General features: G+C 39.4%; 2 protein-coding genes across 3 annotated transcripts in view; both read right to left on the bottom strand.

Annotated features, from left to right (window-relative positions):
- Window positions 1-217: 217 nt before the first annotated feature.
- On the bottom strand, window positions 218-4,479 carry LOC109039939 (uncharacterized). The gene is made up of 3 exons (XM_072303271.1): window positions 3,800-4,479; window positions 2,616-2,812; window positions 218-1,842 (listed from the first exon to the last, which is right to left on the bottom strand). Exons 2-3 carry the CDS (start codon window positions 2,802-2,804, stop codon window positions 1,516-1,518), a joined length of 516 nt encoding a protein of 171 aa, XP_072159372.1. The 5' UTR covers window positions 2,805-2,812; window positions 3,800-4,479; the 3' UTR covers window positions 218-1,515.
- Window positions 4,480-7,921: 3,442 nt separating this feature from the next.
- LOC109030292 (alpha-tocopherol transfer protein-like) overlaps window positions 7,922-27,551 on the bottom strand; it is a 34,837-nt gene continuing 15,207 nt past the window's right edge. For both annotated transcript variants that reach the window (XM_019041178.2, XM_072303472.1), the window contains exons 4-7: window positions 19,280-19,532; window positions 17,903-18,013; window positions 17,074-17,182; window positions 7,922-8,373 (exon numbers count right to left, since the gene is read on the bottom strand). In XM_019041178.2, the coding sequence (XP_018896723.1) occupies window positions 8,195-8,373; window positions 17,074-17,182; window positions 17,903-18,013; window positions 19,280-19,532 (652 nt within the window). In that variant the 3' untranslated portion in view covers window positions 7,922-8,194. The remainder of the gene's footprint in view (window positions 8,374-17,073; window positions 17,183-17,902; window positions 18,014-19,279; window positions 19,533-27,551) is intronic.

The raw sequence follows: 27,551 nt of genomic DNA on the forward strand, positions 1-27,551 counted from the left end.
GCATAATTACTTATGTATTTTGAAAACAACAGCATGCCATGTGTGTATGTAGCACATAGGGCGGTTTTGTGGTTTTCCAAAAGTTGAGTCGCCTATGATTATATGACACAGGGAGAGACAGTTGAAGTCCGAGGAGAGAAAAGTAGATCTACACTCAGACAATGGAATGCCAAAATGTCAGCTCACAGATATTTACCCTTCTTATTCAGAGCCGGATTTACCTTCTTGCCGCCCATGGACGTCTAAATTTTGCCGCTCCATCTCATTTGTTTTGAAACATCCATAGAAACCATCAGATGAACGTGCCGAAGGAGGAGGAGGGGTACATAAGGCGTGTTTACTCGCGTTTGGCACATTTTTTGTGAAGGCCCTGTTAACACTAGCAAAAGTTCACGGAACTTTGCTCGAAAATTAAGTTCCGTAGACCTATCTCTGTGTGGACGATGCCTTTCATTTAGAACGAAAAAATTATGAATAAGAATAAACATGAATGTGGTCTAACGATCTTAATTTCCGCCACAGCGCCAACCGCACTGTGTTTGGCGCAATGCTTGCAGTATCCCCACAGTCTTGCAGGCGCTATGCGTTTCACGCAATTCACGCTGACCGTTGCTGACCAAGTGACCGCACTGTTTTTGACGCAATGCGTGAAGTATTCATGCAGTCTTGTAGGCACTACGCCATTTTTCTTTTTAATTTTATTATAACAAATTTAAAGATTCTCAGTTAAAAGGCAGTAAATTAAAGCTGAGACTCATTAAAATTGCGCTCATCGATGAGCGCTTCTCTAATACCCACGTAATAGAGCTTCCCCGCTTGTTTTTCTTTTACATGGACCGTTGCAGCCTTGTTGAAACTTACTGGGACATTATAGGAACAGCCAAAAAATTGAAAGACTATCATTGTTTATTTATATAATTTTTTCAAAAATATGTTTGTTTACAATGTACTCGTGTATTTGGTGCTGATTTAATCACAGTTAAATAATCAAAACAGATTATAGGTATTTTTTTTTCTTTAAATGTTGAGGAATTAAATTGAATTTAGAGGACGGGGCGCGGTGTCTAAACGGATGAAAATTGACTCTTTTTTTAAGAAATCTGCTGACCTTTGCAGGGCGAGCAAATAACCTTAGTAACGGAGGAACTGTTGATAATAAATTGCATCTACAGGGAAAAAATATTACCACTGCTTACCAGTGTTGTGTATGTTGCCTATCGACTAATTGAAGGGGCACCTGTCGTTGAAAATTCATTGCAATAAAAAATAAGTCGCATAATTTCTCCTTGTAGTTTCCTATATTTCTAGTGCGTGAAGCTCATCTTATTGAACATTCAAAAGTTGTATTAATTGAACCAATTATGCGACAATATCGTCATTACGTTGCCTTTTTTAAATTACATTCTAATATTTTTGTTGCAAAATGGTACGCGGGTAAGTATGGTTCCGATCTTTTCCCTGACAGCAGTTCGGCTAGCTTCATTTACTTCATAAAAAGCCCTACTCACTAGAAAATTAAATTAAATAACTAGAAAATTGATTGTCTTCATCTCCATCATCATCACTGTAATCAGATCCAGTATCATTACTGTCACTTGTGCCATCTTCATTATCATCATCATCATCATCATCATCATTATCTTCATCGGAGTCACCGTCATCATCATCAGTATAATCGTCATCATTGTCATCATCATCATCAACATCATCACCATCGTCACCATCATCATCATCATCGTTGTTTTCGTCATCGTCGTCCTCTTGAATTTGACTGCACTTTTCTTGAAGGAGAGGAAAAAATTCTTTTGCGGTCGAATAATTTGGCTCATATTTGAGAATTAACTGAAATTAAAATTAATTTAAAGTTTACCGGATAAAACTTCAGAAATCATGGAAGAAGGAAAATGAGCAAGTGAGATAGACATATATAGACATAGATAGACATATTCATGCGTATCGATGGCCAACGAGCGCGAAATTGCGAATTGCGGCGTTGCAGAATGCAGACTTCCTGTCATGCTTATTTTTTTTTAGAACTAATAAATGTATTTACTTTAAAATATTTTTGCTTTTTATTCTCTATTAGCGGAGGATTCTGTAGTAATGGCAAGGTATGAAGTTGGCGTGCCTCTCCTCGAAAAAATAAAGTAGGGATGGAAATATTGGAACATCGCAATGGAGATACGTGGTGTCGCACTTCAGCCATCGATATAATTTTAGAAGTTAATATTGGCGGAGATAATAAATTTATTTAAATTTTTTTTAAAAAAAATTTAAAATTTTATTTCTTTTAAAACGGTACGCGTATGATCTGCAATGATTCGGAATGTTTTGTAAAACCTAATACTTTGATTCATATTTTTTTATTTTAAAAAAGGTTGAGGTTTTAAAATTTCAACATTTTCCAGTCTTTTTTTGATGTTACGCCTCAGTGCACCAGTGCATCTTTTTCATCTCGTATACAATTTTTCACCCGGTTCATAAGGAGTTTAATCAGTAGCAAATTTTTCCAGAAAGTTTAATTACGACATTTAATAATATAAAAATAATTTTTCAAGAACACTGAAACGAATACATTTAAAAATATCCCTCATAGCTATGAGAATAATACCTACCTCGCAAGATTTAAGTGCTGAATGGTAGTTTTTCGTCATGACTGATGTTAAAAATTCTCCCAGGAGCTGAATAGGGGCCAGAATGGATTCACCACCTGCGTCGGTGATTTGGCAGAGGTCGTCGCTGCTGGACGGTATACTTTTCGTGGAAGATTTAGATGTACCCACATTTTCAGTATCACCGATCATCCTAGATTCTTGAAAAACCAATAATTCCTCATTAAGTACAAATATTTACTCGTATAATATTGGGAAAATGCGGGAAGAAATAGACACCCTCAGCTCACTCTGGGATGCATTTTGAGGCCGCAACTTAGTGGTCATGAATGTTGTTTTCTTTCAGCTGAATAGATGATCGGAATGTTTGAAGTGGGTGTTCCGTTTTTTTTTTTTTTTTTTAAAAAAAAAATTAATTTTCTAATTTTCAGGGGTGGATGAGAAAAATTTGAAGAAGAATAATTAAGTCTATTAGCTATGAGAGTTGTGTTTTGGCTGAGGCTTAGCAATTATAGAATTATCTTTTCTTCCATTATTGTCGGTCTAGCTCGAAAATTATTAGGGTGCTGATACGCTTTTCGGGGCCTGTCCTCTCGTGCCCCCCCCTCCCCTAACTAATCAAAATTCCTCCTTTATATGGGTTTTGCCAGGGCTCCCTAACCCGCGACCTGTCAGAATTTTTGGGGGTGCTAAAGCTCTCCAGCACCGTGGCTAGACTGCCCATTTTCTTCCAACTGAACAGCAGATCACTTGAATAGTTTCAGAAAACCACCACGTAAGCAGTCAAAGTAGTACACTTATTACATTTATTACACTTAAAACAATCTGGCAACGTTTTTTCAAATCTACTAAGCGTAAAGAAGAAGAAGAAGAGAAGAAGAAACACTCCAGAGCTCAGTGCCTTGTGCCATAATCATTACACTGAAAAAAAAAAGAATCTTAAATTTGCCGCCAAAAGTATATTTTTTCTTAAATCAAGAATTTTGCTGCCTAATATAAACTACTTTTTTGCTTAACCCAAGCCTTACTTTCCTCGTATTAAGAAAAACTCAGCTTAAATCAAGATAAAAAAATTCTTGGCGGCAAATTCAAGAACCATCATGCTTTAGCCAAGCACTTCTTTTTTCAGTGTAGACTGAAAAGCCATCAACTAAGAATTGAAAAATGCTACATAGTGTAAATTCTACCTGAAAATGCTATCAAGAGAGAGAAAGCTGACTCTATTTTCTTGAATCGTGTGTGTTAAACGTGGGCAACATGTGCTCTAACCCCAGTATCGTCACGTTGGAATGGGTTGGAATAGTTAGGTAGGTGGCATGAACTATGATTCTACGAAAAAGTTAGGATTCCTTTTATGACACTCTCCCTGGGTTACGTTCAATGCGCGGTGGTACCTGTGGATTGAGCATATTGTACCTTTTCGATGTTAAACTCAGGGGTTTGTTTTCCACTGAAGGAGAGGGCGCGCTACCGAGTTGATTTGTTACTAAGGCGACGGTGAATCATCAAGCTACTAAGACATGACAGGTGTGAGGAATCTCTCTGATGAAGCTTCAAGGGGCTGAAAGTTTTCCATGCCACCCTCTTTTCGCTTGTAGGTAAACTGTATAAGCTAGCAAGCTTTTCACCACTCAACTTGTGGAACAACAGCTTGCGGAACAACAGCTTGCACTGAAAAAAAATTCTCGGCGTTTTTGCCACGGTCCGTTGGTACCTTTACCATCTCACTTTTTTTACCAATTATTGGTAATTTTACCAAGACAGACTGGTAAGCTTACCTAAAAACCGGTATTTTTACTGTTTTTTCAGGTAAGAATACCACTTTCATCGGTAATCAATTCCCGGTAACTTTGGCATTTTATCCCGGTAATTTTACCACAGTCGATAAAAAATATTGACATTTTTACCAAGGTCCAGTAAAATTACCGAGAAAGTCCAACAATTTTACCAAGATTTCTTAATTTTACCGAGAAACTGAATTCTTGGTAATTTTACCCTTTTCTTAGTAAATACGCCGAAATTTTTTTTTCAGTGTGTGAAACAACAACTCGTTGCTTCCCGGACGAAGGAACATGACTAAATTTCGAGGTCGCAAAATTGATTCAAACAACTCGATCTTTTAGACGAAGTGTACTATTTTTGTCCCAAATGTTGCAAAAAAGCGTATATCGACGGTGTAAGTCGGCAATCACATAAATCGTATGCGGTGTCTGAAAATCTCCGCCTCTATGTTATTTTTTTAAAGGAGAACAAATTGACATCATCCCTTGAAGTTTTTGCAGAATTTTCTTCGCACAGAGAAGAAAAATCACGGCAGTTTTAAAGAATTGCCGTTGAGTAGTTTTCCGTCTTAAAAAATAAAGTATGATGGGAAGTCTGCGACGTCATCCGAGTTAGTGATTGCCGACTTATACACCGTCGATATATCTCTAATCGCAACTTTACACGCCACTTCTCGTGCTTTATTTTATTTCAGTGTTTTTTAAGAAATCACTTACAGTTTTTTTTTAGGAATTTCCAGGGATTTTTTGTGATGAGCTCAAATAAAATCATCGAACCTTTCGACGCGATATTTTCGTTCGTAATATTTTCTTTTTATTCAACCCGAAATAATTTTACGCTGTGCGGGTTTCTGAATCTTTGCAATTAAGATACATATTTTTCCTTCAATCACCGTTAAAACCGAACAGAGAGTCAAAAGCTCCTGAATGATTTCAAATAAAATGAAAAAAAATTCAACATAATATTGTCTCTCTTTCTATGTTTTTTTTATCCTTTTCATCAACAAAAAAAAGTAAACATCGTCCAAAGTTCTGAACTCCTGCAATTAAGATCAGAAGCGGACTGGTTCCTCGAAGCGGCCGGGAAAATCACCAACAGACCACTGCACGACTGCACCGTGCTGTACGCGCAATGCATGAAGTATCCTGCAGACTTGTAAGGCGCTGTACTACGCGTCGCACGCACCGTGCTGTACGCGCAATGCATGAAGTATCCTGCGGTCTTACAAGGCGCTACTATGCTTTTCGCGCCGCGCCATGGGCGCCAGCCTCGCGCCGGCCGCTCAGCTTGTGTTCGCTGGAATTATTGTCATTTCAAATGATAAAACATTACATAAAATCCAACTAATTTTCTTGTCTTCATTTGCGTATTTTTATGAATAATTTTAAATAAAAGCATGCAAGTGAAACGACTTTTACGTGTAGGCTCCCTCGTTGCTCAGCGGTGTAATGGCGTTATCATTTGTAAATGACCGTAAATGAATTCAAAAATCGACGGCTGCACTCACGGATAATTCTCTGTAAGGAGGAATGGCTGAATGTAATCATTTTTAGTTTGAGTTCAAAGCTGGATTTGATGATACAGCAATGCGTTTTACATTTTTAGCACGCATACTTATTACGATGCTGAACGATGTAGAAAATGCAATGATGTATCACAAAAACCATCTTTGCGTACAAGACTTAAGCCTTTTATCATAGGATTCTCTCACAAAGACGTTTCATTTATGCCACATGTCAATGAAATTCTCAATTAAGTTCCTATAAAAGAGGCAAAGTGGGCCTTTTTTAAGACAAATCACAAAAATGCTACTACACTACTTAATCTTTGATACCCCTCAATTTGACTAACAGGAAAATTCAACATTGTGTACCTACTTCCATTTTACTGATGGCAGGGAAATTTTAAAATGTCTATACTTACAAGTAGTTAAAGAATAGAAACAAAAAAGTCAAGACAAAATAATTATTAATTTAGAACATGTATTTCAAATTCAAATGTGTTATTTATGACTAGATCTTCTAAGTATTTCAAGGTTACATAAAAGAAGGAGAACATTGAAAAAAGAAAAAAGCTTATACATATGTAGAGACATAACTCGAAGCCTTATACAGTAAATATAAACTCAACGGAATGTAATATCATGCGTACAGTGAGTGAGTACCTATGACAAATGTGGAATGTAAAAAATTTCTAATGCCAAGAACATTCAATAATTTGATGATAATAACAAAAGAATGCGTTAAATTATGCTTAGAATGGAGAAACGCGCAAATAACAGTGGAGTTTTTTGGTCCGTACAAAGCTATTATACTTAATCTGTATTCTGTAATATGTTAACTTTAGAAAGCTTACGATAGTTACAGAAATATTAATTTAATTTTAATTTTTTTTTGGAGTTCTGAAAACATTTTGACAATCAAACTAGAAAACCCTAAAGGTAGATACGTCGATTGAGGTGCTTGATATTAACATTTAAACTTTATTTGCCCTAAGATAACGTATTGACGCTTCTAAACAAATTCTTAGACAGAACTGCCGAAAGAATAAAAAGTCTCTTCAGATTTCGAGAAATAGAGGTATATATTTTTGGGTTACTCCAGAATGGAAAGGAAAAAATAGCGGTAATTTTTCCAAATCGAAGCCTGAGGGTCATGCCAATCTAGTTTCACCATCAAGTTGTTGTTCGGACCGCGAGGTCATTAATGGAAGTATTTTTGCCAAACGGAACTATGTGCATTGAGACATGAGCCCTGAGACCTATAAGAGTATATGCATAACAGGGCTCACGACATAATGCACGTAGTTTCGGTTGGCAAATATGGGTTTGATACGATTTAATTTTTCGTATGGAAGTTGATAGAGCTCGGGTGAATTTTATGTCGAAGCTTTGCGGGTAATTTAAAACTAAGCATAAGCGCTGAACATTTGATATTGGTCTTTGGTAGATAAAGTAGGGGTTTTCCTGCAATATTTTTACAGACGATCTTATCCTCAGCTGAATGATGTTTGCGAAAACTGAATTTTGCAACAAAAAAAAAAAAAAAATCTGTCTGCAATTAAGTTTTTTTTTTGCGCAGGTTGCTGCTGCTCGATTTTAACGGTGCCGAACTTGTTAGCTGTATGCCACATACAGAAGCGGGCTCTTTGCGAAAGCGCAACCAATAATGGAAGACTGATTCAGAAATGGACTGCATTTTGATGACGTAATCGTGGGACCTTATCACATTTCCGGAACTCGGTGTTTGAAAAACACCTACAAAGGTGAATGTACACATTAGTTTACGCTAAGATCGGACATTACGTCAGTGTTTCATTTTCAGATGAGCTAGAAGTTTCGATACGTCCGGAACAATTGCAAAATGCCATTGTTTCCATAGATGAAGATGATATCCATTAAAAGAGGTATATTGTGTCGCATTGGCTCCAAACAATGACGTAAGCTCTTTCAACCCTATCAACAGAAATTAATCGATACTTATCGAGCAAGATAACGTGACATTTCTGAGTTATAGCTCTGAAATCGCCGTCTCTCGGACGAAGGCACGTAACTCCATTCCAAGGTTGCCAAATTCACATGAAAATTGATTTATTCTATAAATACCTGTCCACTTTTTATCCAAAAATTTTCTGATTTTTGCATGAAATGTGAGGAAAAATCAGTGTTTTCAGTTGGAAATGCCAAGATTCTCTTGGTTAATTTGCAATATGCGAGCGGAGATTCGGCAACATTGAAATGAAGTTACGTTCTTTCGTGAGTGAAACGACGAAATTAGTTTGATGCGACTGGCGGCAGAAGCTCAATCTAACTCCAGCTTTTTGAAAGTGATCTGGACGTCCTCTTGTTGTTTCTTCGAGGATTTCTTGCTGCTCTTGTTGCCGGCCTTCGAGAATTCAGGCGTCGTCGCGAGCAGATCGTAGGTCTTGTCCTCCGTCTCGAAAGCCTCGTAGTTCTTCTTCAGTCTCTCAACCGACTCTCCTGCAAGAAAGAAAGAAGAAAACATTTTTAGCTGCGTTAGTGCCAACTTATAATCTCGATTTCTTTCAGGTGTTTCGTTTTGCTCAAATGACGTGGCCGAACTGGCATGCGATATATCGCATCGATCGGGTAAAAAATTTCGGCGGATTTTGAATTTCTAGCAAAAAAAGGACGATAGCCCCTGTGTATGAGCCTAAAGAATCATTATTCTAAACCCAAAAATTGGCAAAATTTAGAGAAATGAAAGCAGAATAGGATTAGGGAAAAAACCACGCATTTAATACAGAAATCGATAGCTGAATCGAATGCGAGGCTTTTTTCCTAGCCCTGTTCTGCTTTCATTCCTCTAAATTTTGCCAATTTTTGGATTTAGAATGATTCTTTAGGCTCATACGCAGGGGCTATCGTCCTTCTCTTGCCAAAAATTCAAAATCTGCCAAGATTTTTCACCTAATCGATGCGGTATATAGCATGCCAGTTCGACCACTTCACTCGATTTGACGAATCACCTTAAGTGAAGAGTGGAAATTCACAACCTCATAAGCGCCATCTATGGGCTGGCTATTGAAGTATATATTCAGATTATACATACATCTTGAATATTTATTGACAGATCAGAATTTTAAATAGCTGTTTCTCAAAATCACGTTTATCGCAATGGAAACTTCAAATCGCCATACTTTGGAAAAAAAAAACGCATTGGATCTAGAGTCCAGACTCTTAAAAACATCGACAAGAAGAAGCACTTTTGATTCAATCGGATTTAGCTTAAATCAAGAACCAAGCCTCTTAATTTGAGCGGATTTCCTTTTGGTTTCAGCTTAAATCTGATTGAATCAAGAGATTTTTTTTTGTCAATGTTCTCAAGAGTCTGGACTCTAGATCCAATGTGTTTTTTTTCCAGTGTAGTTCCGGTTTAGGTCAACATTTCAACATATTAGGGCATTTTTCGCCCCTAAATGTTCGCAGAACATCCTGCTGTCCTCTGGTATCTGTCAGCGGCGATTTTTGAAAAGTGGTATCTCTGTTTCTCCTCCATTTGAGTGTAAGTAAAACAATCGAACCATGGTGAGGCCTTGAAATCGACCTAAAATCGATATTTTTAATGGATTCAAATGGAGAAAAATAGCGTTGCCAACTTCCGAGCTATAAATTATTTAGAGTGCCCGCGGACGAGGGTCCTCTTTCGGGGACGGTCCAGTGGCGTGGCGTGCTTTGCGATATATCGATTGTTATTCCATTTAAACCTATGGAAAAGGATCGATAAACAGGGTGTTCGCAGCGAACACCTTAATAATCGATTCATTACCATAGGTTTAAATGACAGAACAATCGATACATCGCAATTCACGCCACGCCACTGGACGGTCATATTAGATTTCGATGAGGGCATCCGAATGGGTGACCGAAAAAATTGACGCACGGTCAGATGGTTAAACTGCAAATCTCACGACCTTGATAGCGGCTCACAATGACTTCCGATTCCTACTTAAGATCGATTTGCGTAAATGATCTTCGGAATATTGAATTACCGCGAAGGTTGTTTAGGCCGCAATCCCAGGTAGGTGTCATCTTGATGCGCTGATGCGTACACTACAAGGTGGACACGCGCGATTAATCGAACAAAATCGAATTTAAGTAAACAAAAAGCTATTTGAACCTTTTTTCTGTGTACTGGCGTGTGATTGCGGCATCAGATAATTTAGTTTGCAATTTCCTCTGACGCTCCTTAAAATTTCAAGGGAAAAAGTTCATTACTTTACCGTAAAAATATACATTTTATTGGAGGCAATTTGGCAGCTCTCAAATATTCATACGGCGTTTTCCCTTAGCAAGGAGGCATGGTGCCTCAGCAGTACTCAGCACAAATAGAGCTTGTGATTTTGGCCGGAAGGTAACGATTCAGGGTCTTAATAAAATAGTGTTCTATTGTCACGACGCCTCAGTCGGCGGGCTTTTCTGCCGTGCCAAGGAAAAACGCCGTATGAACCTATAGGCGTTGCCAAATTTCCTCCGATAAAAACCGAAATTACTGGACAAATTGCGAATTTTATTTTCCAAAATTTTTCAGACAATTTTCTGCGCAATTCAATCTTTAACATCTGAAAATTTGAAGAAAAAATATGCGTGAATGTTGTCAAAAATACATGTTCTATCAAGGGAAATTTGGCAACTCTCGAATGTTCATACGGCGTTCTTCCTTAGCACGGTAGTTTTGGGATATCAAAAGAGCAAAGTATGAAGAAGAAGAAGAAAAAAAAATACGGGGTGCTCATGAAAACATCGTTGAACTTGGAGTCTGGAGGGGTCATGCAAGGAGGAGCGAGTGCGGAGTGGTCAGATGGATTGTGGATTCGTTGCTCCTCTGACGTAAACGCGTATCTCGCTTTCCGCACGAGCCTCAGGAAGCACGGAGTTATATGTGATGCAGGGCTCACGTTGGAAACTGTGATGCGCCGTTACGCCAGAGGAGCGACGGATTGTGAAAACACGTTTGGCAGGCTGCGTTAATTGGGCCGAGGTTAGACGTTAGAGCCACCAACAGCACAGAGCGCCGCGTCTCGTCAATCGACAGCGGCTAGACCGTCGTGTCGACCGCTCATCCGTTAAGAATAGAGTACGAAAATACGTATGTATGTGTATAGAAATTGGCAGAAGAGGGCGGCTCTCCATAGGAAAGCACTGTTTTCATTGGCTCTCCGCAGGCTGATTATTTACTTTCCTCGTCTATTGACCTTGATAGATGCGGGCTGCGTGTCTATGAGACAGAGATTCCGAGCGATTCAGAACTAATGGAGATGTTGCATGTGTGAGGGATTTGCGATTTCACCATTGATTCTTTTGTAAAAGTTCGCGAGAAACACGATGGTGCCACTGGTTTTCTCTGTGATCATCTCCCAAGCTCAAAAAAAGCTCTCAAGTTGAGGCCAAAATGGAGGGAATATCCCGCCCTACCCTGAGATTCCACCTCTACATCAAAACAAACTCTCCGTGCAAAGATAGGGAGCAAATACACTAGCAGGGTTGTCGTGTTTTCAGTTTTGGAGTCCCCAAATAAAGTGCCAGCCCTGTCAATGTATTTGTTCCCTATCTATGTATGGAGAGTTTGTTTTGATGTAGAGGTGGACTCTCAGGGTAGGGTGGGATATCCCCTCCATTTTGGCCTCACTTTGAGAGCTTTTTTGAGCTTGGGAGATGATTTCAGAGAAAACCAGTGGCACCATCGTGTTTCTCGCGAATTTTTACATAAGAATCAATGGTCAAATCGCAAATCCCTCTCACATGCAACATCTCCATTGGCAGAAGAGGGCGGCTCTCCGTAGGAAAGCACTGTTTTCATTGGCTCTCTGGAGGAATAATGTCACTTACTGCTGTCTTGCCTGAAACTACGTCATTTTTTGCGCACTTACGGCTTTCTCATATGCCTCGTCTTGATACAATTAAGATAAATTTTCCTGTTTCAGCTATTTCAGTGATTTCATCTAAAAGAGTTGAGACGAATTTCGAAGGAAACTCGATTTCGAAAAGTTAACGCTTACTGCTCTATTCACTCTCACGGCAGAACATTTACGAACAGTCACCGACACTCTATCTATACATACAAAGGAGCCTATTTTGTGGACGCTTTGCATCATGAACGAAAAGTGTCTACTGTCTACCCATGAACGTTCTTCACTCGAACGGATATAGTAACGTAATTCAGCTTTGTCTACTTTTCTATCCCCGCGTTAAAGTCTCCGAGTAGTCACTTTTCACCGCGCGTCGTCTTAACTTCGGAGTATGTTCCACCGAGACGTTATGCATTTAAATAGACAAAGCCCAGTGTTACCACCCTATAGTAACGTAATTCAGATTTGTCTACTTTTCTATCCTCGCGTTAAAGTCTCCGAGTAGTCACTTTTCACCGCGCGTCGTCTTAACTTCGGAGTATGCTCCGCCGAGACGTTATGCGTTTAAATAGACAAAGCCCAGTGTTAACACCTTTCCCAGATGGATATCGGTCTAGATAGCACGCTATATAGACTACTATATCGATCTAGATAGACTTGCTTTACACACATTGAAATGGACAAAGCCCGATCCCATCGACTCACCATTCCAACCAGTGTTCCGTTCTAAAAAATTCTGACACTGCAATCCCTTGATTTAAATCCACCATGAGACATCGATTCTTGGCACGACAGCCGGTCTTGATGTAAATCGATTGTTTTACATATATTCAAATGGGCAAAACCCAAAGTCACCAACTTGCTATCCCAACTGCAGGCTGATTATTGAAATTGATTGACAAAGCGATGGACAAAGAAGACATAGGGAGTATGGAGCGATCCTATTGATTGAAATGGGTGGTTGCTATAGACTGAGGGAGAAAATGATGGACTAACTAAAGGGCCTCTCGTGAGTTGCCATTGGTTAGTCTATTACCTACCTCATTTTCCCATTTCAACCACCCGCTCTCACCAATAGGATCCTTTCAAATCCCCTTTGTTTTCTTTGCCTACAGATTTGTCTATACATTTCAAAAAATCGACCCGCTGACAAGCAGTGTTCGAAACTCACCTTTGAGTTTTAGGAGCCAAATGGCGCATCAAGCCCGATTTTTGGGCGCCATTGAAGATTTTTTAGGGGCCAAATTGACTTTTTGCCTACATATTACGGTGCATTTAGTGAAAAGTTAGATGCAAGATGTTTTCGCAACAGAACTAGTAAGTAGCTGTAACTTGGGGAAGACAAAAGCGCAAAGGATGAAATCGTGAAGAATAGAAAAAGCTTTCACTTGCAGTGTTGAAAATTTCGAATAATCACCTGATATGAAAATTCAGATTTTTAAGGGACAATTTTTAAGGGCCACGTTGGCGCAGAGCCTTCATTTTTTAGGCGCCATGGCCGATTTTTTAGGCGCATGTGGCGCGTTGGCGCCTGTGAGTTTCGAACACTGCTGACAAGCCATTCCTGTAAATTGTTACCCCTATCCTCCCTCCGTGTATATCTTTCACGAATAATCGATTCTCGGTTCGACAGCCTGCCTCGATATAAATCGATTGTTTTACATACATTCAAATGGACCATCGGATTGGACATCAAGTGACTGAGGCGTCACGTTCGAGGTCGGCAAGTTCGAGATTGTTACCTTAATTCACCTAAACGAACTGTTCGCTCATCCCGTCACTTATTTAATACCAGCGCAGCGCTGCCAGATTTCTAGAAAGTCGAATTGAAGTGCGGCAATTAAGACGAAATGGAATGGACGGTGCGGCGCACAGTGGATCGAGTCGATAGGAGAAGTCGGACAAAATTTGGAAACTTTAAACGCTTATAACTCCGTTTATACAAAATTGTAAGGTTCTAAAAGTGGCTTCATTGGTTTCCTCGTGAAACTGTCTGCTATTATCACCCCTTGAAATGTAAAATGTGACGAATTAAATATCAAAATTGGCAGTTTTAGTAAGCAATTTTATGTCCGACCTTTCTGATTGACTCGATCCACTGTGCGACATCGCGACGCGTGACCCACCGGGCCCGATGACCCGCGTCCGTATAAACAAACTGACCGGCGGGGCGGCCTTCAGGATTCGTCTCCGTGTCGCGCGAACGTTATCCGAGACGATGAGAGCGGGAGTGGCCGACTCATTTTCCCTTTCCCGGCCGTGGCCGACCGATCCAAGCATGGCTCGTGCAAGTACTTGAAAATATTTAAGAGTACTTGATGTATTTACGTATCCTTTTTTGTATCTGAAAATGTGACCGTCCACGGGACCTTGATCCCTCTCATTAGGCCAGTTGCGCTGGTAAAGGTCCAGTTACATGATCAAATTGAGCCATCAAACTGAAGCTCTAATTGGTGGAAAAAGACCTGAGGTGAGGATGCAAACAATGAGAGACCCGTTTTGATGGCTCAATTTGATCGTGTAACTGGACCTTTCCAGAATCGTGTTTTGATGCTTGATTGTTGTATATTAGCTAACAATAATAAGATCTGACTGAACAGCAACTTCCTAAGTCCAATATTAACCGAGATATCGTCTTTTGAAAAGTCGGGTTTATGACGTCATCCACCGCGGGAGTGACGCCCTTGGTTTCTTCCACCTTGCCTCTATCAATTAGCGAGACACATGTTTGTACTAGTTCCCAAGTAGCATGGATTGAAATTTCATTGCAATGGATTGTGAGTTGATTGCAATTTTTGCTTGTTGCCTATACGTTCATTTGAAGGCGCTTAAAAAAGTTGCAATTTTATTGCAATAAGTTTGCAAGAAATGTAGATTATGCTTGTTGCCTAACCTTCTTTTTCAAGGCACTATAAAGACTGCAATTTCGGTGCAATCATGTTGTAACAAATTCACGCCATGTGCCTGGCATCCAATTCTCTAGTTGTTTTAAAGTTTTTTCGACTTAAATGTCTCACCTAACCCATATAGCCCAACATACTTTGAAAATATTGTCACCTTTATCAAAATATTTTCATGGCAATATTGTAAGTAAAATATTTTGAAAATATTTTTAAAACATTTTAAAGGAATATTTTGAAAATGTTTACAAAAATATTTTTAAAATAATTCAAAAATATTGCCTGTAAACATGCATGTTAAAAATATTCCTTAAGAAAGTTTTGAAAATATTTTAAAAATATTTTTTGAAAATATTTTTAAGTTCTCAAGTTAGTATAAGGTGTAATTTACACCGGTGTAAATTTAGTGTGAGTACCTATTACGTGATATCGAAAAAAAAAATCAGACAAAAAAAATATGAAAAAAAATAAATAACACGAAAAAAAAATAAATAATAGGCAAAAGAAAGAAGCCTGAGAAAAACGGCGTTAATCAAATCTATGATGAATGTTGAGCCACGCAATGCATGCGATAACAGCCTTAACAGGCGTGATTTCAACCAAGCTCATCATCAGCTCCCTGTAGCTCAGTGGAAGAGTGCTCCGCTATGACATTCGCGGGTCGGGTTCAAGCCCACTCAAGGGCGTCCGGTATTTTATGCTGCTAAACGTCGTAGGACATTATAGGTAAGCATGGGTTCGAATTATTATAATTTCCCCGGAAAATTTAGGGGTTGAAATTTAAAGGTCGTCAATATTGAAATTTCTTTGCAAAAAAAAAATTGCAACTTTTTTACAATGAGGGGGTCAGATGTTGTAAAATAATTGCAATTTTCTTGCAAGAAAGTTGAAATCATCTGGAAATTTTATTTCATTTAAATTGCAATTTTTTCGTTGCAAAATGCTACTTGGGTTACTCGACGTGAAACTCGGATAAAGCACGGTGGAAAAAACCGAGGGTGTCATTATCGTGGTGGATGACACCATAAATCGAGTTTTTCAATGGAAATGTTGCATGTGTGAGGGATTTGCGATTTGACTGTTGATTCTCATGTAAAAGTTCGCGAAAAACACGATGGTGCCACTGGTTTTCTCTGAAATCAACTCCCAAGCTCAAATAAAGTTATCAAGTTGAGGCCAAAATGGCCGGGGATATCCCACGCTATCCTGAGAGTCCACGTCTACATTAAGACAAACTCTTCATGCAAAGATAGGGAGCAAGTACATTGACAGGGCTGCCACATTATTTGGGGACTCCAAAGTAGTAAAAAAGTAAACATCGTCCAAAGTTCTGAACTCCTGCAATTAAGATCAGAAGCGGACTGGTTCCTCGAAGCGGCAGGGAAAATCACCAACAGACCACTGCACGACTGCACCGTGATGTACGCGCAATGCATGAAGTATCCTGCAGACTTGTAAGGCGCTGTACTACGCGCTGCACGCACCCGACGCACCGTGCTGTACGCGCAATGCATGAAGTATCTTGCGGTCTTACAAGGCGCTACTATGTTTTTCGCGCCGGCCGCACTGTGTTGGATGCGATTATTCAAACTTGCCGTGTCAGCGGTTTCCAACTTTTGATTTTGAAGTTTTTGTAAAGTATTTTGGAATTCGGTATGTTGGAGTTTTTCAGCCAACGTGCGTTGAATGGAGATGTTGCAAGTGTGAGGAATTTGCGATTTGACTGTTGATTCTTATGTAAAAGTTCGCGAGAACACAATGGTGCCAATGGTTTTCTCTGAAATCTACTCCAAAGCTCAAAAAAAGCTCTCAAGTTGAGGCCAAAATGGAGGGGATATCCCACGCTATCCTGAGAGTCCACCTCTACATCAAGACAAACTCTCCATGCAAAGATAGGGAGCAAATGCATTGACAGGGCTGCCACTTTATTTGGGGATTCCACAACTGAAAACACGGCAACCCGGCCAATGTATTTGCTCCCTATCTTTGCATGGAGAGTTTGTCTTGATGTAGAAGTGGACTCTCAGGATAGCGTGGGATATCCCCTCCATTTTGTCTAAACTTTGAGAGCTTTTTTTGAGCTTGGGAGTTTGTTTCAGGGAAAATCAGTGGCACTATCGTGTTTCTCGCAAACTTTTACGTGAGAATCACTAATCAAATCGCAAATTCCTCACACTTGCAACATCTCCATATTCAAATTTGGTTTTGATTTCTTGTGGGCGTTCTCTGCTATAAGACAGCGAAGTGTCGTTCGTGATGATAATTAGGCTTATGTAAAATGCAAACGAGGTAAAATTAAGTATTCGTATCTACTTTTTTATGAGGATGGACCTAACCCGGAATTGCAACCAGACTCTAAGTTCACGATCTATACCTTTTTAGATTACTGAACTAAGAGTGAGTATACTTACTGCTCATAGTGTCAAATGATGCCTCCTCGCCACCGTAATCTTTGGGTAGAATATTTTGAGGAACTGATTCGTAGATTTCCTTTATTTTATCACTCGAGTGCAGGTGGATCTGAAAGTAGAGAATCGCTCATTATTGATTTCGAAGGCGTTAGGGAAAAATAATCGCCCGGTATTTCCTTCAGTGCCCGAGTAACGAGGGTAAATACTTATCATCGCTTTTAAATAATGAGTTATGGGCCATTAAACCGGTTGCGTTGAAATTTCTACAACTCAACCAGAGGGTTCCTCAGTGTGGTTACCGAATCAAGGTCATGCGTCTCAAAATTGATACGGTCAAAAAAGTTCAAGGGGTATGATTTTATGGCTCGAAGCGTTTATCCATGCTAAATAGGATGATGCTAAGTTGTTTGTCAATGTAATTCCTGAATCGAAATCTATAGAGCTAGCGGCTTATTTTTAGAAATCAATCAAGATAATAGAACAGTTGAAGTAGAGAATGAGTTTCTTCTATAGATTCTTGTTCACTTTACATGCGCATATGGAATATTTTTTTGCTCGGTAGATATATAGAATTCTTTAACCTTGGTCAGATACTTTCACTAAACTTGGCAAAATGTCGCTCAGTGTAATTATAGTATAGGGTTTGTAAAAATGTTAATATCCTTCCTTCCGGAGTGTAAAAGCTAAGGTGTAGCTATCTATGAAACTCATTTGAAATCCGCTGTAAATTGGGAACTGGCTGGCCTAAGAAAAAGTGATGGGTAGTTTGTAAAGTGAAAAGATTTTTCACGAACTAGTTCATCCACAAAAATGAGCAAACTAAACTTACCCTCTTCAAATGTTGTTTATAGATAAACGGCCTGAGTAAAGTCATAATGGATGTCATGACACTGTTGGCATTGATAACGTGAATAGCCTTAAGTCTGATGGGCATTGCTTCCTGTAGGAACAACGACAGAACATTAGGGAAATGATTCCTGAGGCAATCTTATACAGTTAAAAAAAAAATTGGCGCCTCTAGTTTTACGTCACCTCATACAGATTTTCACAATATTTTTACTAGCATCGGAACTTTAGGAGAGGATTTCAGCAAAGTTAGTACTAACGTTAAACATAGATGATTTCCGAAATTTTTTGAGCGGATAGATCTGCCTTCAATTCACAGGATAGACATAAGCGGGCTCTAGTACGTCGGAATAGTTGTATTAGTGCCGCGTTATGATAGATGATTTTCAACGGCGTAGCTTTGAGGTTTCGTCTTTCGGATGCGATTATCATTTCTGCTCTGGGGAGCTCATATCGCCTACTTCTTCCAATAAAGGCTAATCAGTCTATACAAGATTTATAAGACTATATTCGTTGAATCTCCCTTTGCTTTTGTAAAATATTGGAAAATATATAGAATTGGACATGAATGCACTGGTTGTCAAGCTAAAATAACGACACTTTTGATTCGCAAGTATTCGAATAAGAAGTAGTTTTAAAGGTAGGAGTAGTTTTCCGAGAGTCACAGTATCGGAACCAGGCATATAAATGTTCAATTATTCAGAATCTAAAACGCTAAATTTGAATTTTTTTCAGACTTTACGACCTCACATTATGAGCGGTAGTGCAGAACGTTTTTATCTTGATTTACATCAAAAGTTTATTTTTATTCAGCCCGGCGAATATGTTGGTACATAGTAATTCTGTAATACCTAGTTTTCAATAGTGAGATAGATTTCTGTCAGTTTTGGAGATGTGAGCTAACTCCTTTCTGATAAGTCTCATCTTCTTGAGGGTGAGGTAGGATTGGACAATTATTGATACACCTTGCCAATGAGATTCTTTAGCTCGCATAACTGCAGGTTTTATCTGCATTATAATTAATGCTTGTCGGCCTCCTGTGGTGTAGTGGTTGTAACGTAGCTCTTGCTCCACATGCTCGGGAGGTCCTGAATTCGATTCCCAGCCAAGTGACTTAAGTTTGACTCCCGGCCTGGTGATCCGACTTTGATGGTCTCAAACAACGGTTTTCTGGGGTTGGCTTGCTGAGGGACGGAGGGGGATGGGACTTTAGGGACGGTAAAGCGTAAGATTATCCCTCGTGGGATATTAGAAGTGTAAAAAAGAAAAAAAAAAGGTTTTTAACACTGCTCTGAAGATGTAGACTTATTGTTAGAGTAGTAGAATTTGGTCATTACTGCGGAAGGATATTTCCGATTACCTGAATATATTGGCAATATTTTTTGACTGAAGAGAGGCTGATCCTGCTCAGATGGGAAAAGGAGACACCGGTCATGTCGAACAGGAAGACCATCCCGTTCGAAGGGCCATGATCCCTCAGGAACTGGTCGATGACCATGAGTTTCAGCTTGATGCTGTCGTCCAGGAAGAACTCACTCACTTCGGTTTTGGATAATCGGCCCATCAGTACCGAGTAACCTTTCGGCGTTTTTTGTGGGAGAATTGACACTTTTCTGAAATCAAAAACACGCAACAGCGTTAGAGCAAGTGATCTCCAGGGAAAATTGCGCAGACAGAAATGCGGGCCATTTTCTCGGAGTTAAAATCGATCATTAAAATATGAAAAGAGCTTTTTGGTGGACAAACAAATACACTTCGCTCTGGAGATGTAAACGCATAGATGGAGAAAAAACAACTACAGTCTCCCGTGTTAAGCAAGAACGCCGTAAATCCATCAAGATTTTCCCTCGTTTTTTGGAAGTTAACACTTCATAAAATAAAAACTGTTTTACCCATGCACCTCAAATTTTCAGGACAAGTTCTTGATAGTATTTGAGAAAGAATTCTGTAAAAACATTGTCCCATGGTACACAAGTTTTTCTGCTATGAGACATTTCTTCCAAAAAATTTAAAATGGCGTTTACGGCGTTTTTGCGTTTAGTAAACCATACTTTTTAAAAAAGTATGGTTTATTAAACTCAGAGTGATTTGAAGTGTACGATATTGAATTCGCACTGAGTGGGACACAAATGAATTAGAAATATTGGTAAGATGGACTCTCAGATTTTTGACAGTGTACCCGAGAGGCAATGACTGTTAAAAACCTCTTATCAAGAATTGTGAAAAACTGTCAAAATTACAAAAAGAGAACTTCCTGTTCAGTATTTCGTAAAGTTATATTTACGTAAAATGTCTTTAAAACTGCGGTGAATTTGTTAAGAATTTTTTCAACACTTTTTTTTTAAAATATTAGCTGTTTAAAAAATGACAGTTGAGGGACTTGGAGGACAAAGCGCGTAAGTACAGTTTTTGCTATTTCGAGAAATACGCGTGTTTGTAGTTTCGAAAGTACGCGGATCCTTACGGCGAAAATAAACATGATGCTTGAATATTGGAATTTGGGACCGAATTTTTCACAGAATATGCATTAAGACTCACTTTTCTTGAAATCATTAATATCTCATTTTTTTTAAAATCTGCACTTACGTGCCTCGTCCTCCAAGACCCTCAGAAGATATTTACCAGTTTTTAAAACTTTTTTACTCAAATTTTCCCTCTCGTAATTTTTTTTTTCTTAAAAAATTCCGAAAAAATTCCCCTTTCACAGTTTTTCAAGAAATTTAATTTTTTTTCATATGACAGTCGCAAAAAGTGAAGCAAAATAGCTTTTATCCGCATTTCTGATTGCCGGATGCAAACTGTAGTGAGTGAATCAGACGAGCGATAACAGCTTCGTCCAGGAAAAAAGGAAAAACTCTGAAACCAGGTGCGGGTGCAAATTGATAGCTTGTTACAAGTCAAGTTTTAAACAACTTGTTTTCTCGCCGATCGAGTGGCTATTAAGTAGTTTTCGATAAACATCCAATAAACCACTTTAATTTGCAGCGCGTGAGGGAGGGTTGTAATGACCCGAGGAACGGGAATTTTGAGCCGTCGATAACAGCTCACTCTCCGTTGAATATAAGTTTTTATTGGAGCGCTTACACAGCGTTGCGGAAGACCAGCATATGTACGAGTAATGGAGATGTTGCATGTGTGAGGGATTTGCGTTTTGACCATTGATTCCTATGTAAAAGTTCACGAGAAACACGATGGTGCCACTGGTTCTCTCTGAAATCATATCCCAAGCTCAAAAAAAGCTCTCAAAGTGAGGCCAAAATGGAGGGGATATCCCACCCTACCCTGAGTCTACACCAAAACAAACTCTCCATACATAGATAGGGAGCAAATACATTAGCAAGGTTGCCACTTTATTTGGGGACTCCAAAACTGAAAACACGGCAACACTGCTAATGTATTTGCTCCCTATCTATGTATGGAGAGTTTGTTTTGATGTAGAGGTGGACTCTCAGGGTAGGGCGGGACATTCCCTCCATTTTGGCCTCACTTTGAGAGCTTTTTTTGAGCTTGGGAGATGATTTCATAGAAAACCAGTGGCACCATCGTGTTCCTCGCGAATTTTTACATAACAATCAATGGTCAAATCGCAAATTCCTCACACATGCAACATCTCCATTTAGATGCACGACCTTTAAGGGGAGGCAGACGGGCCTTGTAAACATAATCCTCCGTCAATTTGACGTAGGACGCGTCAATTCGACGTCTCCGTCTTCGGCACGGAAGAACGCAACTCCTCTTTAATGTTACAAAATCGACTGAAAAAACTAACTTTTTTGCGGGAGTGAAACTCGCATAATTCTCTTCAAAAATTTGTCTGATTTTTGAATGAGATCAGAAGAAAAATTAGTGAAATTTTCAGGAAAAAATTCTCAAAACTCTCCTGGTTAAAAATGAAATTTGACCTGAAAAATCTAGTAATATTGAAATAGAGTTACGTTTTTTGGTGGGAAAAACATGCTAGGATCCCAAAACTTGATCATAGGCAATTATTTACGTAGATTTTATTGGATTTTCAGAGATGCTACCTTTCCCACGAACATATTGTCTCCTCCAACCGTTTCTGGTCTCCATGCCTCTTTCTCAAAATCTACCTAATTCCGTTCAACTTTCGTTTTTCATCTAACGTGTTTTCCATACTTTTTCCGGCGCTGTGTGCTTATCGCAATATATATTCGCCTTCATTTCAAAAAGTAGATAAAATGAGCTCCTAAGAGCAGGTGTAGTGGTATTCAAAGATTACGGATTATAGAATCTCAAAAGCATCCACCCAGAGCAGGTATGAAGCAGCCTCTTCCAGTCCTCCAATCCTCCATAGTCACAGCTGTTTTCTGGATCATTAGGATTACCACAATGGGCCCAGTAAGTGGCCCTACTCTTCCTTTAAAGGTGTACTCAAGTAAAAATTTGCATTGGATCCATGATCATGCGATCATAATGATTCAAACACTGCTGTGCTAAGGAAAAACGCCGTATGAGTATTCGAATGTTGCCAAATTTACTCTAAGAAAAGATTTGTTGTTGAAGACATTTATAAATAATTTTCCTTGAGATTTTCAGACTTTTCAGATCAAATGTCAACCGAAATCCTCCGAAAAATCGAAAGAGAGATATTCACAAATTTTCCTAAAAATGCATAGTTTTTCGAAGGAAATTTGCATGGCAACGCCTGATGACTCGTACGGCGTTTCTCCTTAGCGTGGCAGAACAGTCCTAATCATCGACCATCTTTTGACAAGTGAGAATCTTTTCGAAATTCAATTGAGTAACACGAACCTTTTAGGGGCGTTTGCTTATGACCAACCTGGCCTCATCTGACATTGTGGAGACCTTGAAACATGATCCATCGGCACCTGTTGAGAGATGAGATCCGAGATCGGGTAGTAAAACTGTTGTTTGTTCGCGCGGTGCGGCGGTGTAAGTGAATATACCGAAGAGGATTTTCGAGGTGTAAGGATACTTCCGGAGTCCTTGAAATGTGCAAATTGCAATTCACCCACTTGTTTTTATTGAAGCAATTTGCGCCCTCCACTGACGCTGATGTGTTAAGGTAAAACGTCGTATGAATCATTAGAAGTTGCCAAATTTTCTGTAATAAAATTCGAGTTTTCCAAAAACTTCAATGAATTTTTTAGCGAATTTCCCTTGCAATTTAGTCTAGTGCGTATAAAAATTTTAAGGAAAATCTCAATAAATTTTTTCGAGTATACATACTGCCCTGCTAAGGAAAACCGCTGTATGAACATTCGAGAGAACTTTCCTTGGATAAAACATGTATTTTTGAGTTAAGTTTTTCATATTTTTCCTCAAAAATTTCAGATAATTTAGATCAAATTGCAAATGAAATTGTCTGAAAAATTCAACAAAAAACATTCAAAATTTTTCTAGCGAATTCATTATTTAGCGAAAGAAATCTAGCAACGCATAAAAGCTCATACAGCGTTTTCCTTAGCACGTCAGCACAGTATGCCGGAGAGAACTTGAACAGTCATAATTTTCCTCAAAAATTTCAGATAATTTAGATCAAATTGTGAATAAAATTGTCTGAAAAATTCAACAAAAAACATTCACAATCTTTCTAGCGAATTCATTTTTTAGCGAAAGAAATCTGGCAACGCCTAAAAGCTGATACGGCGTTTTTCTTCAGCACGGCAGAACGGTCAAACGGTCAAGACCGTGGCTCCCGGTCAATTTGTCATAAGAGCGTATCTCGGTTTCCACGTGAGCCATGCTTAACATATAAATCCATGCCTTCTGGGGCTTATGCGGAAATCGAGATACGCCCTTACGTCAGCGGAGTGACGGAGTGGGGAGTGGGCCCCCGAAAAGATGAATTGCAGTGCGATGATCGGCAGTTTTAAGGACGAAGTTGCCCGAAAGGGAATTTTCCATTGGAAGATTCTCTTCGTAGTCAGGACGCGTCAAACTTATTTATTTGAATACGCGGAGTATGCGTGTCTCAGATTGGTGTCTTGATGGTTGCGCTTTATGGATTAGCAAAAGACATGTAACCATCCCGCGAAGTTTTACGTTCAACTCGTGCCCTGAATATGACTGATTATAATTAAACGATATTAACCAGGATTAGCCCATTCGATGTTCCAGTTTTTTTTTCAACAAGAAATGAAGTATGTATCTCTCTGTATCCAAACTTGCTGAGTGTAATCTTTGTAATCTGGAGAGTTAGACAATTATTCCAATTTTCTATTAAAGAAAAAAAAAAAAAACATAAGATAAATCAATATTAACCTTTTCCTTGAAATATGCAGTTTCTTAACTGCAAGCGAGTCTGCAGTAAGTCGGGTGTGATTGACACGCATGTTTTGGTTTTTTTGTCCCCAAATGTACGTATGACATTCCTTTGTGCTCTGGTATACATGAATCAATGTTTCATTTTTTGTCGGTTGAATCACTTTTCTCGTGGATGGTTCTCTAAATCTCTCTTCGTCATATTTTCTCTTCGAGTGTCCTTGTAATGGTGTACACGGCTGGATTTACCTACTTGCCGCCCATGGGCCGCCTGTATTTTGCCACCCTCTTCTCATTCATTTTGAAACATCAATAAAAACCATCAAGTGAATGTGCCGGACGGAGTAGGGTGCATAAGACGCGTTCACTCGTATTGGACACATTTTTTGCTTAAGCACTGTCAACACTACTAGCAAAAGTTCACGGAACTTCGCGCGAAAGTTCAGTTCCGTAAACCTATCTCTGTGGGGACAAGGCCTTTCATTTTTAAGAAGTGAACTAAAAAAAATTAAGAAAGAACAAACATAAATGTGGTTTAATAATTTTAACTTCCGCCGCCGAACCACGCTGACCACACTGTGTTTGGCGCAATGCGTGAAGTATTCGTGTAGTCTTGTAGGCACTGTGCGTTTCACGCCGCGCCAACCGCTGTTGACCGTACTGTGTTTGACGCAATGCGTGAAGTATTCATGCAGTCTCGTAGGCGCTAATATGTGTTACATGCGGACCGCCGCGCCGAGAGCTTCTCCTTTTCATCTCAAGTCCTCGTCATCATTTCTCTCTGCGCCGCGCCGCTCCAGGCCAAATTACGTGTTTGGTTTCACTCTTAACTCAACTAATTAAAGGTGCGCAGTCTTTTGTACGACAAAATTAGAAATTAATGAACTATCAGGAAATGAGAGATTTTGTCACCTTTTTTTGTTTGTAATTTTTTTCTGAATCCGATTTTTTTGTACCTGCATTTAAAAAAATTGCAATATTTGCCGCCCCCTAATTTTGCCGCCATGGGCCGCGGCCCATGTGGCCACCGCCACCCCCTTAATCCGGCCCTGATGGTGTAAATTGCTGGGAAGTATATGGTTAGATGTTTTCATTTTGGGCTCAACCAGAAATAAACAGGGATTTCCCATCATCCTCATGTCACCAAAATGCGTGTTCCGGTATACATTTTATTTATTTATTTTATTACTTAATTATTCTCTTGACATTAACGTAGCGAGAGAATTTTTCAAGAGAGGAGCATGATTCAAAAAGGGCAAGCATCAGCGCAAACTTTGACTTAACGCAGCTTTAACATTCTTCTCAGCTGGAATTCAAACGAAGTAGTGCAAGAAAATGTTCAATTCTATTTCCTTGCAGCATGGACGCAACTAATTGTAAATCGACTCAAAAGCCCCAAAACATTACAGCCACGCTTCAAACGCACATTTTGACCTCTCGAAAGAGGCCAGGCCCCTTGCACACAATGGACAGTATTTTTATTGAAGCTGTTGCGAGACCCGAGGACCTGCCGAACGCAGCAATTAACCTTCCATTTCGCACCCGTTCTATTAAGAAACGAAAGATTAAAAATCAAACAACTACTCTTGTGACTGACATGTACCATTATTTGCGGGCTTGCCCCATGATTCAACGCCTAAAACCGGTTGCACCCCAAAGTTTGAACCCACAGCTGTTGAGCGAGCTTCAACGAGTTCTCCCGGCATCCAGTCTATTCGTGACGAAAGTTGGCTTAAATTGAAGAATTGCTGTTTACAGCTTTAATTAGCCTCGTATTTGAATCCCATTAAGAGGAGTAATTGTGCTGTCCGAAACGTTAACTCGGGTCTTTTAATATCGTACGTGCGGTCTCGTGACACTAAAAACGGCATTGTCGTCGCATTGAGCCGAGCATTTAACCGAATACCGGGTGGAAAATTTCTCCGGTTATTGAATGTATTGAGGTGCTTGGAGGACAAGGCGCATAAGTGCTACTCTTACTCGCCAATGCCGCGACCCCCGTGGTGAAAATCGAAACCCCTGGACGCTGGATTTTTCCGAAGCCGGTGGAGCAGGGTGGTTAAACTGTCATATCTTCGCAAAGATTCGCTATTTTTTCTCCCGATAACTAACAAAAAAAAAAAAAAAAAAAAAAGCACATAAGTGCAGTTTTTGCTATTTCGAGAATTACGTGTTTGAAGTTTCAAAATTACATGGAAGTTCAAACTGACTGCTTAAAAATTAGAAATTCAGGACTGAATTTTTCACAGCATATTTATTAAGACTAGTTTTACTTAAAATCATTAATACCTCAGTTTTTCAAATACTGCATTTATGCGCCTTATCCTTCAGGCCCCTTAAGTCCCTTAAGACCCTAAAGGCTAATGCTCAAAAATTAGAAATTCGGGACCGAATTTTTTACAGAATATGTATAAAGACTAGTTTTATTTCAAATCATTAATACCTCATTTTTTTCAAATAATGCACTTGTGTGCCTTGTCCTCCAGGTCTCTTAAGTCCCTTAAGTACCTTAAGTCAATTACTCCTCAACACATGCATTGCGAGGAAATCGAAGACCTTGCAGGATCTTCGCCTATTTCTTCTTTTTGTGACGCACACCTGAACCTGAGTACTCTCGGCAGAGGACATGAGTACTTAATCACGATGAGTTCGCAATCGACGAATTTCCGGGTCGCGATGCCCATCAGTCGGCAAATCACCGAGTTCCAAATGGGCCTGTTTTAATCCTGGAGACGGATCGGATTAATTGGAGGTATTTCTATCAAACGGAACTATGTGTATTATGACATGAACCCTGTCATGCACATATTCTTATGGGTCTCAGGGCTCATGCCTTAATGCACATAGTTCCGTTTAACAGAAATGCGTCAAATTGTACCGTGCTGAGGGGAAACGACTTATGAGCCATCGAATGTTGCCAAACTGCCTTCGATAAAATAAAAATTTTCAGGAAAATCTGTGAATATTTCCCCTCCGATTTTTTGGATAATTTTACTCGCAATCACATCTAAATTATCTGAAAATTTCAAGAGAAAACATTCATAATTCTCACAAAAAACAACCATTTATTGGAAGAAATTTGACAACTCTCAGATGTTCGTGCGACGTTTTTCCTTAGCACGGCAGAATTGTTCACGGCTCCTTGATGAGGAGATGAGAGCTATGAATAAAACTCCTTAATTGGACGTATTTTTGCCAGACGGAACTACGTGCATTATGACGTGAGCCCTGTTGCGCATGAATTCTTATGGGTCTCAGGGCTCATGTCTTAATGCACGCAGGTCCGTTTGACGGATATACGTCCAATTGGCGGTAGAGTTCCCATCGTAACGACTTTGCCCGCGCACCTCGAAGAGATAATCATGCGATCGGCAGGAAAGAAGCTC

This window comes from Bemisia tabaci, chromosome 8 (genome assembly GCF_918797505.1).
Source record: "Bemisia tabaci chromosome 8, PGI_BMITA_v3".
NCBI lineage: Eukaryota > Metazoa > Arthropoda > Insecta > Hemiptera > Aleyrodidae > Bemisia > Bemisia tabaci.